Consider the following 16,007-nt stretch of genomic DNA (forward strand, 5'->3'; position numbering starts at 1 on the left):
TTATGTTATGTAAATTATGTCTCAATAAAACTTTTATTTAAAAAGAGAGAATATGGGCAGCCCGGGTGACAGCGGTTTAGCCCCGCCTTCGGTTCAGGGAGTGATCCTGGAGACCTGGGATCGAGTCCCACGTCGGGCTCCCTGCATGGAGCCTGCTTCTCCCTCTGCCTGTGTCTGTGCCTCTCTCCCTGTGTCTCTCATGAATAAATAAATAAAATTAAAAAAAATAAAAAGAGAGAAAAAAGAATGAAGTGAAGCTGTCACTTGAAGGATAACAACTGACGGTAAAAATTAGTATTTTGGAAAACTTGTGTCCACCACCAGTACCTTGACAGCTCCTCAGATCTTGAAAGACATCTGTGACATTGGTGATGATATTAACAACTGTGGGTTTTTTCTATTTGATGATGAAATGTGCCAATATTTTGAAGATTGGAATAATTCAGCGAACCAGCGCATGATGTTACTAGATCATTCTTGAGTGAAAGGTCCGTGCCAAGTAGACCAGTGGATCTTAATGTAACTGAGCTCAAGAAGTTTATGTGATTTTAGATTCCACATTTCTACTAATCATTAAGAAACTACCTCTTGTAAAATTTTGGTGTAATACCAAAGAACATCCATGATAGTTGCCTGGTAAGGCTATTAAAATACTCTTCCTTTTGCAAGTTACAGATGGCTGGATTTTCTTCATATGCTTCAATCAAAACAACGTATCACAACAGATTGAATCTAGAAGCCTATCTGAGAATCCAACTTTCACCCAATCCAGCCAAGATGTAAAACAATGATATATTTCTCACTGAACTTTTTAAGAGTACACTTTAAATTTTTTTTCATAAAACAGTGAGAGCTTATTGATTTTATTAAGTGAATTAATAATTAAATATTGTTTTAACTCAATATCTGCACTATACTTGCAGAGTATAGTGATATGCAGAGATAGTGTATATTTGATAGGTATACATACCTACCAAATCCTCTGGAGATGGGACCTAAACATCATTTTTATAACTGCCCCAGAGGGTCTCAATGTGCAGCCAAGTTTAGAAGTTTAGTACCTTAGTGCCTTAAAGCAATGTTCTCAAATTTCAGTTTATCAGCATCACCTGGGGAATGCGGTAAGACTACGAAGCGTAGGCCCCATGCTGCTTCAGTAAGCCTGGACTGCTGTTTTTCAGCAGCTGCCCAGGTGAGCTGATATACACCCAAACTGAAGAACTACTGTCTTACACAGGTCAAGAGCATTAAGCTCCTTTCTTAAGTCTGTCCGGATCCTCGACCTGTCTAGGATCTTCTAATCTTTAATCTCTTCTTTCCAGGAGATGTGGGTTCACTCTTCTTTTTCATGGGTTTCAGTAAGCAAAATATCAAAAGGAAATGCCCTGCTTTTATTGGAAGGAGTCTTTTTTTTTTTTTTTTTTTTTGCCAGCTAAAAATCAATTTATGTTGCTGAAACAAAAAGTTATACAAGAAAAACATGGTTTTCATCTTGCAGAATTTTTGGTTTTTAAAAGAACATTTATAAAAGAAAGAAATTCATGGTCACAAAATTTTAACATTTTAATCCTAAACATTACAGGGCAAATAGATACTGGACCCTATCTCCATAAATCCTAACTTTTAGTTTCCATTTTTTTTAAATGTTGCCCTAACCACTAAGACATTAGTGGTTTTACAACCTCTGGAGATTGTGGAAATACATGTTTCTGAAGGAAATGCTACAAAAACAACAATGGAAGAAAGCCAAACTGTCTCCATGAAGGAAAAAAAATATGGAACATTTTGAAGCCTTAAACACTTCTTTCCATGTCTTATGATTAACCTGTCAATTCAGTGCATCATATGGTCAATGTAATGGTCCCCATGTTGAACAAACATCTAACTAGTGTCCATTGATTCCAAGTTAGTAGATGATGAATCTTTCTGGATACTTTCAAAGATGGCCGCCAGCTCAGGGTTAGAACTGATCTGGGACTGGAATTCGCTCATCAGCGGACTCTTCTCTGCTTCTGGAATGGTTAGCAATGCTGCTACTGCTCTCATGGCAGATCGCTTTAGTTCATCTTGCTTTTCAAACTCCTGCTTTACTGAGTTTGCCTTCACCTTAGTTGTACATGTGGCACGTAACGGCTCAACAAGTCGGTCCAACCTCTGCAGTACTGCACTTGGACAAAGGGTGGAGAGTCTCACCAACATTAAAAATGTTAGCATCTTAATATCGTAATGGTCCTTCAACCCATCTTCAACATGATTTAGGAACTCAAAGATATCTAGCCTATCAAGGCAACTATCTAAAAGTGTGTACATACACTCAAAAGCTGCCTTTCTGATATCCAGTCCGTCATCAACTGTATGCCTAAATGGACCCATTTCTACCTCTCTTATCAGCTCCTTTCTAACTTTTGTTTCATTATAAAGATGTGGCAGGACAGAATCTAGAAGATCCCGTATTAATGATGGTTTATTATGTGCCGCTGAATTGAATGTGACCAAGGCTACTCTTCTTACATTCAAATCTGGGTCTTCCAATGTTTTCAGGAAATCACCTATGCAGTTCTTTAACAGTGGATCAATAGGTTGTGGGTGATCAGAAATAGTAAATTTCACAGCTGTAACCACTGAGCTTCAGGCATATGATGAACCTGATATCAAATACCCCTTAAGCCGTGGAAGGAGAGTTTCTGGATCAATTAGAGTGAGTTTCCCTAGACATTCAGCAACAACATTTCTGGTTCCTTCTTCTGCACACTCACAGTGCTTTAGCAATAAGGCCCAGATGTTTTCAACATACGGTTTAAGGCCCACTACTGATGCAGAGCTAATAATTTCCTTCAAAGAATGAAGCAGAAGATACTGCCTTTTGGGTTGACTGGTTATTTCTTGTAAGACAAATGGTAGATACTCAGGAAGATTGCCCACACTAATGCTGCCTAAAGCATAGGAGGCCGCTGATTTAACTTCTTCACTAGGAGATGAGAAGGCTTCTAATATTACAGATTTTAGTTCCAGCTGCCCACTTAAGTCAATATGATGCCCAACTTCTCCGAGAGAAAGCAGAGCTAAGAGACGAATGGAATCTGTAGACCTTGAGTTCTTGACATCTTGAATAAACTGACCTACTACAGCTGGTCCTTCTTTAGGGCATGCTCGAGTAAGGGCAGCTACACATTTGGCAATAGAATAGTAAGACTGCTTGTGAGTAAGAGCTGTGCTCTGAGAATAAACGGGACCAGTCAGCATGTGCAACAAATCCATGTATCCTAGATTATTTGTTCCAGTGACAACCAGAGCTTGGAAAAAGTCTAGCATGGCGCTAAGAGCTCCCCCCTGTAATAAAGGTGATCTCACAAGTCCAATAAGTTCATTGAGAATGGATCCACTTATCTTTGAAAGGGAGGAGGGATACACTTTTGCCAGTGTGGTAAGAAAACTGATAGCCATCTGTGAAACATGCATATCACTTTCACTGATAAGAGGTGGGAGCTCGTCTAGAACTGCATCAATCATGGCAGCTGTCAAGCTGTCACTATAGTTTTTAATTAGAATATCTAGGGCAGAAAGGGTACCCAGTTTCAAAGCTCTCTGGTTTTTCCTGAGAAATGAAGCAAGGATAGGAACCCCTTCTCCCAGGACAGGCCTCAAATCTATCTTCAAAGGCGACCCAGCAATCAGTGTCAACGCCTTCACTGTAGTTAACCGAGTAATTTCATTCTTTAGTCTCTCCAAGAAAATCTGAAGTGTATTGGGCAAATCAGAACCCAAATTGTCTCCAAGGTTGCAAATAATTTGTCCCATACAGGAAATAGCCCTTTCCTTGACCTCCTGATCAATGTCAGCTGCTTTTAACCTCTTAATGGTACAGGTAAATAGATCTTTGATATAAGGAGTTGCATCAAACGAGGAAGGCTGATCTAAAGGACGAATTACTTTGACAAGCTGTTGGGTAACAAGAAGTGCTTCAGATGTAATCTTGTAAAATGGGTCTCCAACACAAGCCACCACTGGAGGAACCAAAGCCTGAACGTGAGGATGGAAGACTTGAGGAGAGTGGTTACAAAGGATTACATACAGACACGACAAAGCATCAATCTTCAAATTTGATGAGCTTGATTTGTCATTCAGTGAGAAAATGATTCCTGGTACAAGTACAGGAATGTGTTGCGTTAGCGCCCCAGGTAGTACATTTACCAGTTCAGTTAACATGTTAAAACAACACTGTCGGGTCTTCACACTTTTTTCTTTCATCTGTTTGTGCAGAGCTTTAACAATGTTGGGAACCTGACTCTGAAGCATGGTTAAGGGTGTTTCTCCCTGCTCCATGGCATCGGGGTCACATAGCCAACTTTGTACAGGACAAGTTTGCTTCAAAAGAGAAAGGTATGCATGAAAAACATCTGCCTTTACATTCTCTTCACGCTCTTTAAATCTGGATATCAGTGCAGGGGAAACAGTCTTGTAGAATTCTGGAAGCATTTCATGCCTTGTGCTAACTACAGCATCCAAGCACTTGGCAGCTGCACGTCTCACTTTCCAACTCATGTCATCGTCGTCACTGTATTCATCATCACTCCCTTGGTCGTCATCATCTCCACCATCTGCATCCATGGCATTCTCATCTTCATCTTCATCATCATAATTATAATTTGGATCATAGGTAAGATATTTAAGACAAATATTTATAATGGTAGAAACATGAGGATATACTTCCTTAGGACATCTTCTCACAAATGACTCAAAGGCTTGAATGCAGTACTCTCTTAATTCATCGTCATCTACATTACAAAATTTTACCACCAAAGGAATGATCTTCTCAAGGTATTCACCTATTCTATGACCAGCTTGCCTACTAATTGCGGCAATACACTGTATGTAGGTTCTTGTTGTTGACATGGAATCATTTTTGGACAATTCTGACAAGAGATGTTCAATAAGATCTACAAACACTATATTTCCACAGCTCATAACCAGATGGCCAAGAGCAATAATGGTTCTTTTCCTCACTGCAAGTCTAGGGCTGGTCAACTGGGGGAGCAGACAGGTCAGAATCGAAGGATGGAAATTAACAAGAAGTCCTCCTTGCCTGCTCAACATATCAGCCATAATATCCAAGGCTTCTAGCTGAACAGAGACATCTTCCTGCTTCGCTATTGCACTGGTAAGACGTCCAGTAATCTTTTTTACATACATTAGCAGCTAATGCAGAGCCATTTGACAGCTAAATTCTGTACCTCTCCATTTTTATCTTCCAGTAACTTCAAAATCATTTTCACTACTTTCCTTTCACTATCATCGTCCAACTTGGTGGAATCTTTCTGCAGTTCTGTCATCAAATCATTTGTAGCCGTAAACCTGAAGTCCTTGTCGCTGGATGTCATTTTCTCCAGCAGACTGGAGATGTGGTAGGAGGCGCTCGCCATGTTGGCGGCCTGGGTCCCGCCCGCTGGCGCTGCCGGTGCCGCCGCGGAGGCCGGGCTCGTCGTGTCGCTCGCGGCGGCTCCCGCTCGCAGGGGCGCGGCGCCTGTCCCTGGGCCTAACGACGGCGGCGGGGCGCGCTCATGGGCCGCGGGGAGCCGACGCCTCCGCTCGGCCGGCCTCGCTCCCGCGCTCTCCGCGCTCGCTCCCCCGGGCAGGCGGCCAGAGCCCGCCCACCTCGCTCCGGGGCGGGGGCGGGGGCGGGGGCCTATTGGAAGGAGTCTTACTGCAAGTAGTGAAATCAAGCAGAGACGCAACCCATCTGGGGGCACCACTGCCTGTCCTGCCTTCCTGAGGAGCCTCCCTTCCGGTCTGTGCTACACAGTCCTGGGGGTCTGCCCCCTGGTCCAGGGGCAATAGCTCCTAAAGTGACTTCAGAGGGCGGTGCTCTGATGGGTAGGTGACAAGTGAATCCACCTCTCCTGTTTCCAGAAGACAAGGGCCTCTGTTGGGTTGGTGGTGTTGTATCTTCAGAGTACGGAGGGCTGCCACTCGGGATTCTCCTGGTCAGTCCGAACTCGTGAGACATTTGCTCATCCAAATATTAGTAAGCTGAGGACGAGAAGTCAGTTACCACCTCGACTTCAGGTGGAGGGTGGGGGGGTTGGGGAGTGGGGAGGGTTGGGACTGGCTGCAGGTATGTCCCAGGATAGCGTTACCTTGGCACAGCCATGGAGAGCAAGGTATCACCTGCGGGGACAGCAAGGTTCCAGAGGACAACAAATATAAAGACCTTCCAGGTTCCCAGATTGATTAACTTTCTCTCCTTCCATGCATTTGTCAAAAACTGAGCAGAGCTTGTGTTTTCTGTATAAATTTGGATTGCTTAAAAAGAGAGGGCAGGGGGAGGACTTCTAGAAACCAGCTAAGCTTTTAGCAGATTACAGGATGGTTTCAGATTCTCCACTCCTTTCCCAGTAACAGATATGTGTTCCTAACAGGAAGCTTATGGACTGAAATATTGCCTACTCTGCAAAGACATCTGTATGGTACAGGAGAGGACAGACCTTTGTCCATCCCCAACCTCTTCAACCTGCCCCTTAGAAGAACAGAACAGGCATTGAGTTACTCCCCCTTTTTGACTATTGGTGCAAATACTCAAAATCCCTAAATTTTGCATGAGTGTCTCTGTGTCTAACACTGATTGACTCTAAAGACACAACAATTAAAGAAGGATAAATATTTACACCACAACTCACCTGGGTAGAGAAATTGCAGTTAGGCTATTAGGTAACCTGGTATTTTACCCAAGGCACTAACACATCTGGTTGGTGGGGCGGATTACATCACCCTTAAAGCTTCTTCCAGTAGGATAGCATGGATTCGGAGAGACGATGTCTACATTAGCTGGACCCTGCGGCATCATGGAGACCAGACACCAGTCATGAGCTGTACCTTTCACAGCATCACATCATACTGTGCTTGTTTGTTTACAAATATAAGGGGACTAGTATTTGTAGAAACGTAATGGGATTTTTCTTTTCAGACAATCCCATATAGGATTTTAACCCCAGTTTACCCTAGGAATCCATTTTCCTTTTAAAAGTAGTACAAAAAAGAAAGAATAATCTGTTTAGCATTCAGAACTAGGATTATGAAGAAGAAAAACAGAGTCATAGACAGACTATGGTCTTGAAAGAGGATTTCCCCAATTCGGTCATCTTTGCCTTTTATTCATACAGAGTTGATCCCCGAGGCCCCTAACTCTGGCGGTTTCCTGTGGGGTGGGGAAGGCATCGCTTCCAAATGGGAGAACCCGATTCGCTTGGTGGCATTTCTCACCGGGAGGGATTTTGCCCCCAGGGGACACCGCACACATTCCAGCCGTCCCAACTAGGGGTTGTGCTACCAGGATGTAGTGCCCAGAGCCCAGGGATGCTGTTCAACACCCCGCAGTATCAGGCTGCCCCCCGCCAGAATGATCTGGCCCAAAAGAGTAATAGTGTTGAGATGGGTTGAGATTCTGCTAACAGAGGTGCTCAGAGTGTGGTCCCGAACTGGCATCAAATGGGAACTCGGTAGAAATGCAAATCCTCAGGCCCCACTTCACATCTACTGAACCAGAAATTCTGGGCAGGGAGCCCAGCAATCCATGTTTTTTTTTTTTTTTTTTTTTTTTTTAAGATTTATTTATTTATTTATTCATGATAGATATAGAGAGAGAAAGAGAGAGGCAGAGACACAGGAGGAGGGAGAAGCAGGTTTCATGCCAGGAGCCCAATGCGGGACTCAATCCCGGTTCTCCAGGATCATGCCCCAGGCCAAAGGCAGGCGCCAAACCGCTGAGCCACCCGGGGAGCCCAGCAATCCATGTTTTAACAGGCCCTCCTGGTGATGTCCACATGAAGGCTTATGCTCCCTGGAAGCCCGAGGCTAACCTGGGGGACCACTGATACTCCCCAGGTAATGTGGGAGGGGAAGCGAGAGACAGCAGAAAGGAGCCCTGCTGCCCGCCTGCTGTGTCCCCCTGGCAGCTTTGGCCTGAGACGTGCGGCAGTGGAGTAGACGCTGAAGGGAGAACCAAGCAGGGAGATCCTGTTCCGTGACCTCCTGGGGCTGCAGGAGTCCTGGCCCACATGGGTGCTGCTGGGCCCCTGGCATTTGCAGACAAAAGAGTGGACTCAGGTCCTGACCCTGGGAAGACCGCAGCCTCTTATGTGACTGGCCTGAGGTCTGACTGCGATTGCTTTGGCCGCGCTTAGCCTTCCCAACAGCCCCCGATGTAGTGCCAAGTCCTACCCTCCCAAGCTGCCCAGAAGCCTGCCAGCCAGCCCCAGGGCCACTTTATCCCAGGCTGCAATCTGCAGCAGCTCTAGAAAGTGAAGCGCCTCCGATCTCCCCTCTGCCTGCCCAGGCTGTGCCACAGTTGGTGCACCCCAACACTGAAGTGGCTCCCTGTGTTCTCACTATGGCTCGGGCGGCTCGCGGCACCCAGGGCCTGGGAGCACAGCATGGAATCGAGCACAGCTGCACGTCAGACACCAAAGCTGGTAGCCAAGAGGTGGGGAAAGGATAATACGGTGATAAGGAGGCGCCTGATCAGGCAGTTGGTTGCCATAAATGTCAGAGAAGCAGGTTCCCCCCGACCCCGGCAATGCCAGTGGAAGGGTATGGAACAAGCGCTGAAGCACCAAGGCAAAATACCTTTTTTTTTTTTTTTTTTTTTTAATACATTGAAAACACAAAGTGAACTGCATTAACATTTACATTTTATTTGATATCTTTGAAATATCACTTTTGCTTCAAATTTACACTCGTGGGGTCAAGTATTCTGAGTATCTCAGTTTTTCAGCATTTTATTTGGTGGTCAAGCAGCCTTTATTGTAGCAACAGGACAAAGGGCATGCACGGAGTAGGCTGATTTCATTAGGAGCATCAGAAAAAGTTAGCTGACCCAGGCCCAAAGAGGAATATACTGGCAACTTAGGAAGTGGGTGGTCAGCCCAAAGCAGGGATTGGGAGGGTGGAGAAGCCAAAGTAGTCGCAGCAACGGAGGTGTCAGGACGGGTGGGTTGCTCACAGCCCCACCGTTGAAGTGACTCATCGCAATCCATTTCCTACGTTATGTCACACCACTCAAGAGTCAATATCCTGGAAAAGAAAGTCTGGTCGGCCTACTGTGCATCACATGCCCATCCCCGGCACGGAGAGACAGCTGCAGGTGGGGAGAAAGGGCAACGTGATTATCAGTCCCACCAAGACTCTAATGAAGGGAACGTGAGTGATTCTCCAAAGGGACATCTGGATCCTGCTCCCAACATAAGGATCGGGGGAGGGGGGGTGCTCTGTACAGACACCAGGTATCCACGAGGGGCAGAGAGTCTGCAACCTTCTCACCTGTGCCGACTGGGCCATGCGGTCCCTCCCTTTGGCAATCTGAGGAACAGTACTTGAAAAAGTGCCTTGGAATCATCAGACATGACAGCACATGTCAGGCAGCAGGAAACGGGTTTCAGAAAAGGCAAGAAGTGGGAAATGCTGGGACCTTGGTTTACAATGAGGGAGGGATCCAGAAAGCACAGTGGAAATGTCTGGAAGGAAGGGAGGCCCAGGGAGTTGAGCTAGTCTGTTGGAGGAATGAGCTAGTTGAGTCATTTGGAAATGGGAGGTGATGAGTAGGGCTGTGTCGCGTATACGAGAAAACCTGGCCACCATGCAAAGGCAATCGAGGTGGGCTCACGTTACCGTGAGACGGTACGTTCTATCTTCTTTATCTCCAGCTCAGCTAGAAAGACCCAGAAGGATGGTCTCATATGCTGCAATTTGCCCTCCAGGGAACCATACCTAGATGAGACATATTTGTGAAGTGGATCTGCAGGCCGGGCTTAAATTCCTCAAACACAATAATCTGTCAAGAAGAAGAAGGTGAGGTGGCCGTGAGATTCAAGTTCTGACTCTTTGCAAGGCAAAGGCTGAACAAGGTGGACTGGGATGAGAGGGGTGTAGTGGCGGAGCTTACTTCATTTGATCCAGGACGAAGCCAGGGTCCTGGAAGGTAGAGGGTCTCCTGGGGACCTATATTCCAGTAGCGTCCCAGATTTTGTCCATTGATGAATATTACACCTTTTGTCCAGCCCTGAAAAAGTTTGGAATGGAGGATTCTAGATATATTGACCCTCGGGCTCACACGCACGCCCTCCATCAACACACCGGATCATGGTCACAGACACGCCCCGATGGAGTGGCTCACCACACATGCCCTTAAACAGAATGTCGCCTGGACAGTTCTATGCTATTGCCCCTGGCCTGGGGTGGGCTTGATACCTCGGCGTCTAGAAGGGCGACACTGACTTCTAACTCCCCTCCCTTTATCTGTCCCAAGCCAGGGTGGGATTATTTCCACGGACCATCAGGCATTCATCAAAACACACTGGGCCTGCAGAACTTCGTGTGCGTTAGGATCTCAGCTTCCCCACCACAGACTGGATGTGTGTGTCCTAAAGGGCCCGGATTATGTCTGGGGCAGGGGGGTTCACATTCACTACATTCCTCACGCGCTGCAGTCTACGGTTGTCCCCACTTAAACAAACTAAGGTCTCTGTCACAGTTGTTAAGTTTCCACCTCTCACCCTTGTCAACACCAGGGAAGGGGCGGCCTCCAGACGGCTGCGCAGTGGCTCGTGTCCCAGAGACCTTACATTTCCTTTCATAGGACAAGCCCATGCACCAAGGAGCGTTTTTTCAAATATCCTTTGGGGATGGGGGAGGGGAGGATGGGCAGGGGAGAAAATCACTAACCTCCATTTTTATGAAAGTGTCTCTGGGGTAATTACCCATTCTCAGGATACCAAGGAAGAAGGCAGGGCCCCGATGTTTGAATACGACTGGTTTCCAGATGTTAGGAAGGTCCCTGAGAGGGAGTCAAACAGCAGTGGAAAGGTCATGCCCTTCATTGTGTGGCAGTTGTGACTTTTGAGGTAAGCCCCCCTTTTGCCCAAGCCTAGCATCCCTCTGATAGCACAGGAACACATCTCTAGGGGGCACGATGCAAGACGGAAGAAAAGCAAAACTAGCAGGCCAGGGGCTGGACGAACAAGGGCATGGTCCCTACTCTGTCCCAGCAACTACGAAACTCGGGGTTATTTCCTTCAACACTACGGATCTTGCCTCTCTTATCTGAAAACTAAGGGGGTTAGTCTGTGTGGCCTCCGAGCTTCTTTCCATCTCTAAATGGGAACCATCTTTGATCAAGAGCCTGGACTCAATGGTCTGGCACCCACCTTCGTAGAAATTTAGTTTTCATATCCAGGCTGTAGATTTTAAATTTTCTTAAAGGAGAATTGTTCAGATAGATATCGCCAATTAAACCTGTAGAGGGGGGAATAAAGGGAACATGAAGAAGGCAAACAGGGATGGGAACACACAGATGTCAACAGGCTGTGGCCAACGTTCCCCCGAAGGAGGATGCGTTCCCGGCCTCATCGGGTGGAAGGTTTCTGCAAGGTCTTCCATAAAGTCCTCCATCTGCTACCCACGTGCACCCTTCGAGTGGGCCAGCACGTCCCCCATTAACTGTGCAGAAGTCACCACACTTCCTGCCGGGTGCGGCCCGCACAGCAGTCAGAACACTTGGAGCAGCGGAGGGAAGGTATGAGTGACTCTGTGCCCAGGAGCCCAGGGGGAGCCCAGGACGCAGGCACTGAGCTCCAGAGAAGGAAAAATCAAAGTTCCCAGGGAGGGATTCTAACCAGCTTCTCCTGCAGCTTTCTTCAAACCCCCCTGGAAGAGAAAGGCAGTGCTCTGGCTTGGAAATCAGAGAACACCCTTGAGGGAAGGCACCATCATCCTTTCCCATCAAAGCAAGACTTCATCATAGTCTCTACATACGGCTGTCTCACTGGCCGAGGGACCCTGCTGTCTGCCAAGCCATGAACCGGGCCATGACTGTCCACAGCCTGATTAGGAGCAACAGGAATTCAGTGCCTCGAGGTCTCAAGCTTCTCCACCCTTGGAAGAAAGGGAGCCCACCTTTTCTCTCCTTTTTTTCTTTTTTTAAAGATTTTATTTATTTATTCATGAGAAGCACACACACACACACACACAGAGAGAGAGAGAGAGAGAGAGAGAGAGAGGCAGAGGCCCAGGCAGAGGGAGAAGCAGGCTCCATGCGGGGAGCCTGACGTGGGACTTGATCCCGGAACCCCAGGATCACGCCCCGGGCTGAAGGCAGTGCTAAACCGCTGAGCCACCAGGGATCCCACCTTTTCTCTCCTTGTTGATGTCCTGCCCATAGGCAAGGCGGCCTTGATTCTCCACCAGGATCCGCAGCATTGGGTTATTCTTGTAGACCTGTCCAAGACAGACCCGCCAGACCTCTTAAGTCTCCTCTGCACTCTGATGAGGTTGTGGTCGGGGTGACTGACAGGCAGCAGGCCTCCAGCTCTGGCCAGGTAAACCCTTGGGCTCCTGCTCTTCTTACTCACCCCACCCTCACCCCCACCCTCACCCCCACCCCCTTACTAGGCTTTTTAGAAAAGTCACTCGAACATTTCACAAGACATTACTGAGGCTGGTGACAAACCCAGAGTTTTCTGAGCAGCAAATATCCAACACGTTGGAGTTCTGCTCACCCAAAGCATATACACCTATACTTTAGAAACAGCTCTCCTGCACCCCTGTTGGGTTCTCATGCAAGGAACATTCCAAAGAACAATGGAGGAGACAATAAGCTATCACAGGGCCAGGCCCCGCTTACAATTGAGCCTGGGCACTGGGGTATTAGTTCATTAACCCTGGATCATATACCATTTTCGTGGGAATGGTCAGATGATTAGTGGAATGGTCCAGGATCCCTATATAAATGTCATCCACAAACACCTGCCAAAGAAAGAAGAGTGTGCTATTAGGTCCTCAGAAGGAAAGGGATAAAATGGTCCTTGGGAAAGCAAAGAAATGGCAGGTTCAGGGGAATGATTAACTCTTATCTCCCGGAATATTACAAGCTGACTATACGTCCACAAAGACACAACACATTCAAAGCAGTACAGTCACGAGATGTAGGAGGCAAAGTTCAGAGAAGGACGTCCTGATGCCAAATATACCAAATCTGGGCTTGGCTGTACCACGGGGCAAGAAGGGAAAGAATAATTGAAGAGACCTGCAGGGAATGAGGACAAAGGAAGGTAGGTAAGGGATGGATATTGTGAAAGAAGTGATGGCTGTAGGGGAGACGGGGCTCCAGGCACGGGAGGCATCTGTCTGCCTCGCCCGCATGGGTTCACTTCCATAATGGATCCAATCTTCCAGGTTTCTCCTGACTCTTCTCTGAAGAGCCTGCTACCACCGTTATTTCTCTCTCTCTCTTAAAGATTTTATTTATTTATTCACGAGAGACACAGAGACAGAGACAGAGAGGCAGAGGGAGAAGCAGGCTCCATGCAGGGAACCCGACATGGGACTCGATCCCGGGACCCCAGGGTCATGGCCTGGGCCCAAGGCAGATGCTCAACCGCTGAGCCACAGGGCATCTCTATTTCCCATTTTAAGAATAACTTGGATATAAATCCTTCTCTATTCTGTTACCTATTATATTGCTTCAAGCTCAGATGTAGTCACTAGAAGAATCGGCTCTAGCCATGCAGGGCCACAGAAGGATACAAATTTGCCCCTTAGGTTATTTGAGTCCGGTTATAATTTTCAAATGAAATTTGACTAGGAAACTATAAAAATTGAAATCCACAGATATTAAAAACACAAATATTGATACCATACAGAACAGAATTTGCATTGTAACCTATTTAGAGTCTAATTACAAGGTTTACATACTCTTATTTATTGAACACCCACTGAATGGCTTGGTCAAGGGGTCACCAAGCTTAAAGCACAACTCCAGCCGTTGAGGAGCTCAGAGAGTTAACACCAAGAAATTACTAGGACGCTCTCCGGGAGCTACCATGAGCTGTGGACGGAATGTCACGGAGGCGCAGAGAAGGGAGCGGCAAGTCCTGATCCGCAGCAGGGTCCAAACTGGTCACCAACCTGACGACAGGTGACTAGGAAAAATCAACAGAAGGCTGCAGGCAGGGGGGCTGGCTTGCTGAGAAATTTCCTTCCTTGGGAGGGAAACTGGGGGTATGGCGAGTGGGGTGCAGCAAGGAGGAGGGGCACGGTGGCTCTGAAACAGGGGGCTCAGTTTGGGGGCCCTAAGAGCGGGGGCAAGACCCAGAGGCGCTAGTGAGGTCCAGCAGAGCGCACAGGGCACGCAGGGCCCAGGACAGGGCTGGAGGGAGGGGAGGGGAGCGGTGCCCCACGGGGGGGGCTGCAAGTCCAGGAGCTGATGTGAGGGGCACAAGATGAGCTCTATTTAGGAACTAATGAGCTTGGTTTTAGAGGAGATGAGTGTGAGAAGCGAGTAGAACGTGTTTAAGTGAAGAGGAATGTTCAGCAAACCAGGGACCTGGGTGTGCACCCCGGGGAGGCCGAGGAGGCCTGGAGTCTCGGGCAGGGGACCTGAAACTCAGGAAGAAGGTGACACGGACGGTGCAGTGGGGGCAAGAGCAGGGTCTGTCCGGGACCCGAGGAACCCGCCAGCTCCCAGCTTGGAGTCCGATGGTGACCGTTACCCTTGGCCCTGCTGCTCTCGGTCAAATACCCTCAGGGAGGCATTTCCCTTCTCTGAGGCACATCTGGGGTGGGGGGCGGTTGAGAATTAAATGAGAGCTCAGCCCATTGGAAGGGGCCACGTGAACGCAGGGATGCTGCAGACCACACAGGCACTTCCGAAGCTCGGCCCGGGTCTCCTTTAAAGAACTCCACCAACTCCCAAGGGCTCCGGGGGTACCCGGTGGCTCCCCGGGAACAGCTACACACCTCGGTAGCCTACAGATCAAACATTTCACTGAAGGGACATAGGGTAAGAAACACTGATGATTCTTTGAAAGTGGAAAAGATTTGACTACCACTGAGACACTCCCTTCAGCAATACCACGGGGTTCCACTTGCAGAGGAGTGCCACCGGGGCCCGTCCGTTGTGCCCTACCTGACCTCGGTCTTGAAGATGACCCTTTGTGGTAAGGAGGCCACCAGAGATGATCATAGTCTCATAAAGAACGTATCCAGAGGACTGACCACTCCCCTGGTTCACGGACAGCTTTTCCATGCAGATCGGCTTGACAGAGCTGATGGGCTGCAGCAGAAACAGGAACAAAAACCGGGCTGCACATTCAGGCTAGAGAGAAAAACTTCATAAACTTGCACCCAAAGCCTGCTTCTCCAAAGGAATTGCACCAAGAGTCTTGAGGACAGGAGTATAAAAAGGGAATATGTAATGATAGGCATGCTTAAGTATCACTTATAAATGCCCTTTTTTGTTTTCCAAACCGACTTTGTGTTTCTCTGCAAGTGCTACCCACTAATGTATTTTTCTTTTTCAGATGGAAAAGCTGAAATCAAGGAAAGGGAATGAACTGCTAACTTGCTCATCAAGTCATGCTAGAGCCTGGGCTAGACGTAGGAACTCCATCCCGGGCGTGCCAGATTCCATCTAGCCTTGTTCTTCTCTTCTTGTTCCTTCACAGACTAAGAGAAATCATCCTAATCCAAGGTCTGACTGTGGCTATTCATGAATCTGCTCATCTCACACTGACCTAAAGCACTCGGTATCTGTTAACTGTCTGTTAGACTTCTCCTTCCAAGGATCCCAGGATGATTCCAATGCCGTACCTCCCAATTGACCATACTTTCCCATCCTACTCTTTTCCCTTTCCAAAAAGCAACACCAACCATTCAGTCAAAAAGGTAAAAAGCATAGACAATGTTTCTCCCTCTTCCTCCCATCAACCAATATCCCCCATCAACCAGTCACTAACCCGTCTTCACTCCCGTTATCTGAGCTCAACTTCAGTAGATTTCTACTCATTTTCAGTGTTCTAGCATGGTCCCACTCTACTTTACCCCCCATACAGATACCAAAGAAATCTTTCTGAAATGCAAAGCTGGTCCATCTGATTTCCAAGCCATGCTTTAAAATAGCTTCCCACAACTTTCAGGGAAATGTTCAAATTTCTTAGCACAAAAACATGGCCTTTCAAACT

General features: G+C 47.4%; 2 protein-coding genes across 2 annotated transcripts in view; both read right to left on the minus strand.

Moving 5' to 3' along the window:
* Positions 1–1,538: 1,538 nt before the first annotated feature.
* On the minus strand, positions 1,539–5,652 carry LOC112920235 (cullin-associated NEDD8-dissociated protein 1-like). The gene is given in 3 exon segments (XM_072729289.1): positions 1,539–5,181; positions 5,183–5,210; positions 5,212–5,652. Coding segments are annotated over 3 exon segments (3,537 nt in total). The 5' UTR covers positions 5,421–5,652; the 3' UTR covers positions 1,539–1,881.
* Positions 5,653–8,722: 3,070 nt separating this feature from the next.
* The window catches only part of LOC112920381 (beta-galactosidase-1-like protein 2), a 57,127-nt gene continuing 49,842 nt past the window's right edge, over positions 8,723–16,007 (minus strand). The window contains exons 15-21 of the mRNA XM_072729290.1: positions 14,954–15,100; positions 12,721–12,792; positions 12,177–12,264; positions 11,196–11,283; positions 10,714–10,825; positions 9,935–10,051; positions 8,723–9,823 (exon numbers count right to left, since the gene is read on the minus strand). Coding sequence (XP_072585391.1) covers positions 9,725–9,823; positions 9,935–10,051; positions 10,714–10,825; positions 11,196–11,283; positions 12,177–12,264; positions 12,721–12,792; positions 14,954–15,100 — 723 coding nt within the window. The 3' untranslated portion in view covers positions 8,723–9,724. The remainder of the gene's footprint in view (positions 9,824–9,934; positions 10,052–10,713; positions 10,826–11,195; positions 11,284–12,176; positions 12,265–12,720; positions 12,793–14,953; positions 15,101–16,007) is intronic.

Source organism: Vulpes vulpes, chromosome 12 (assembly GCF_048418805.1).
Source record: "Vulpes vulpes isolate BD-2025 chromosome 12, VulVul3, whole genome shotgun sequence".
NCBI classification, from domain to species: Eukaryota; Metazoa; Chordata; class Mammalia; order Carnivora; family Canidae; genus Vulpes; species Vulpes vulpes.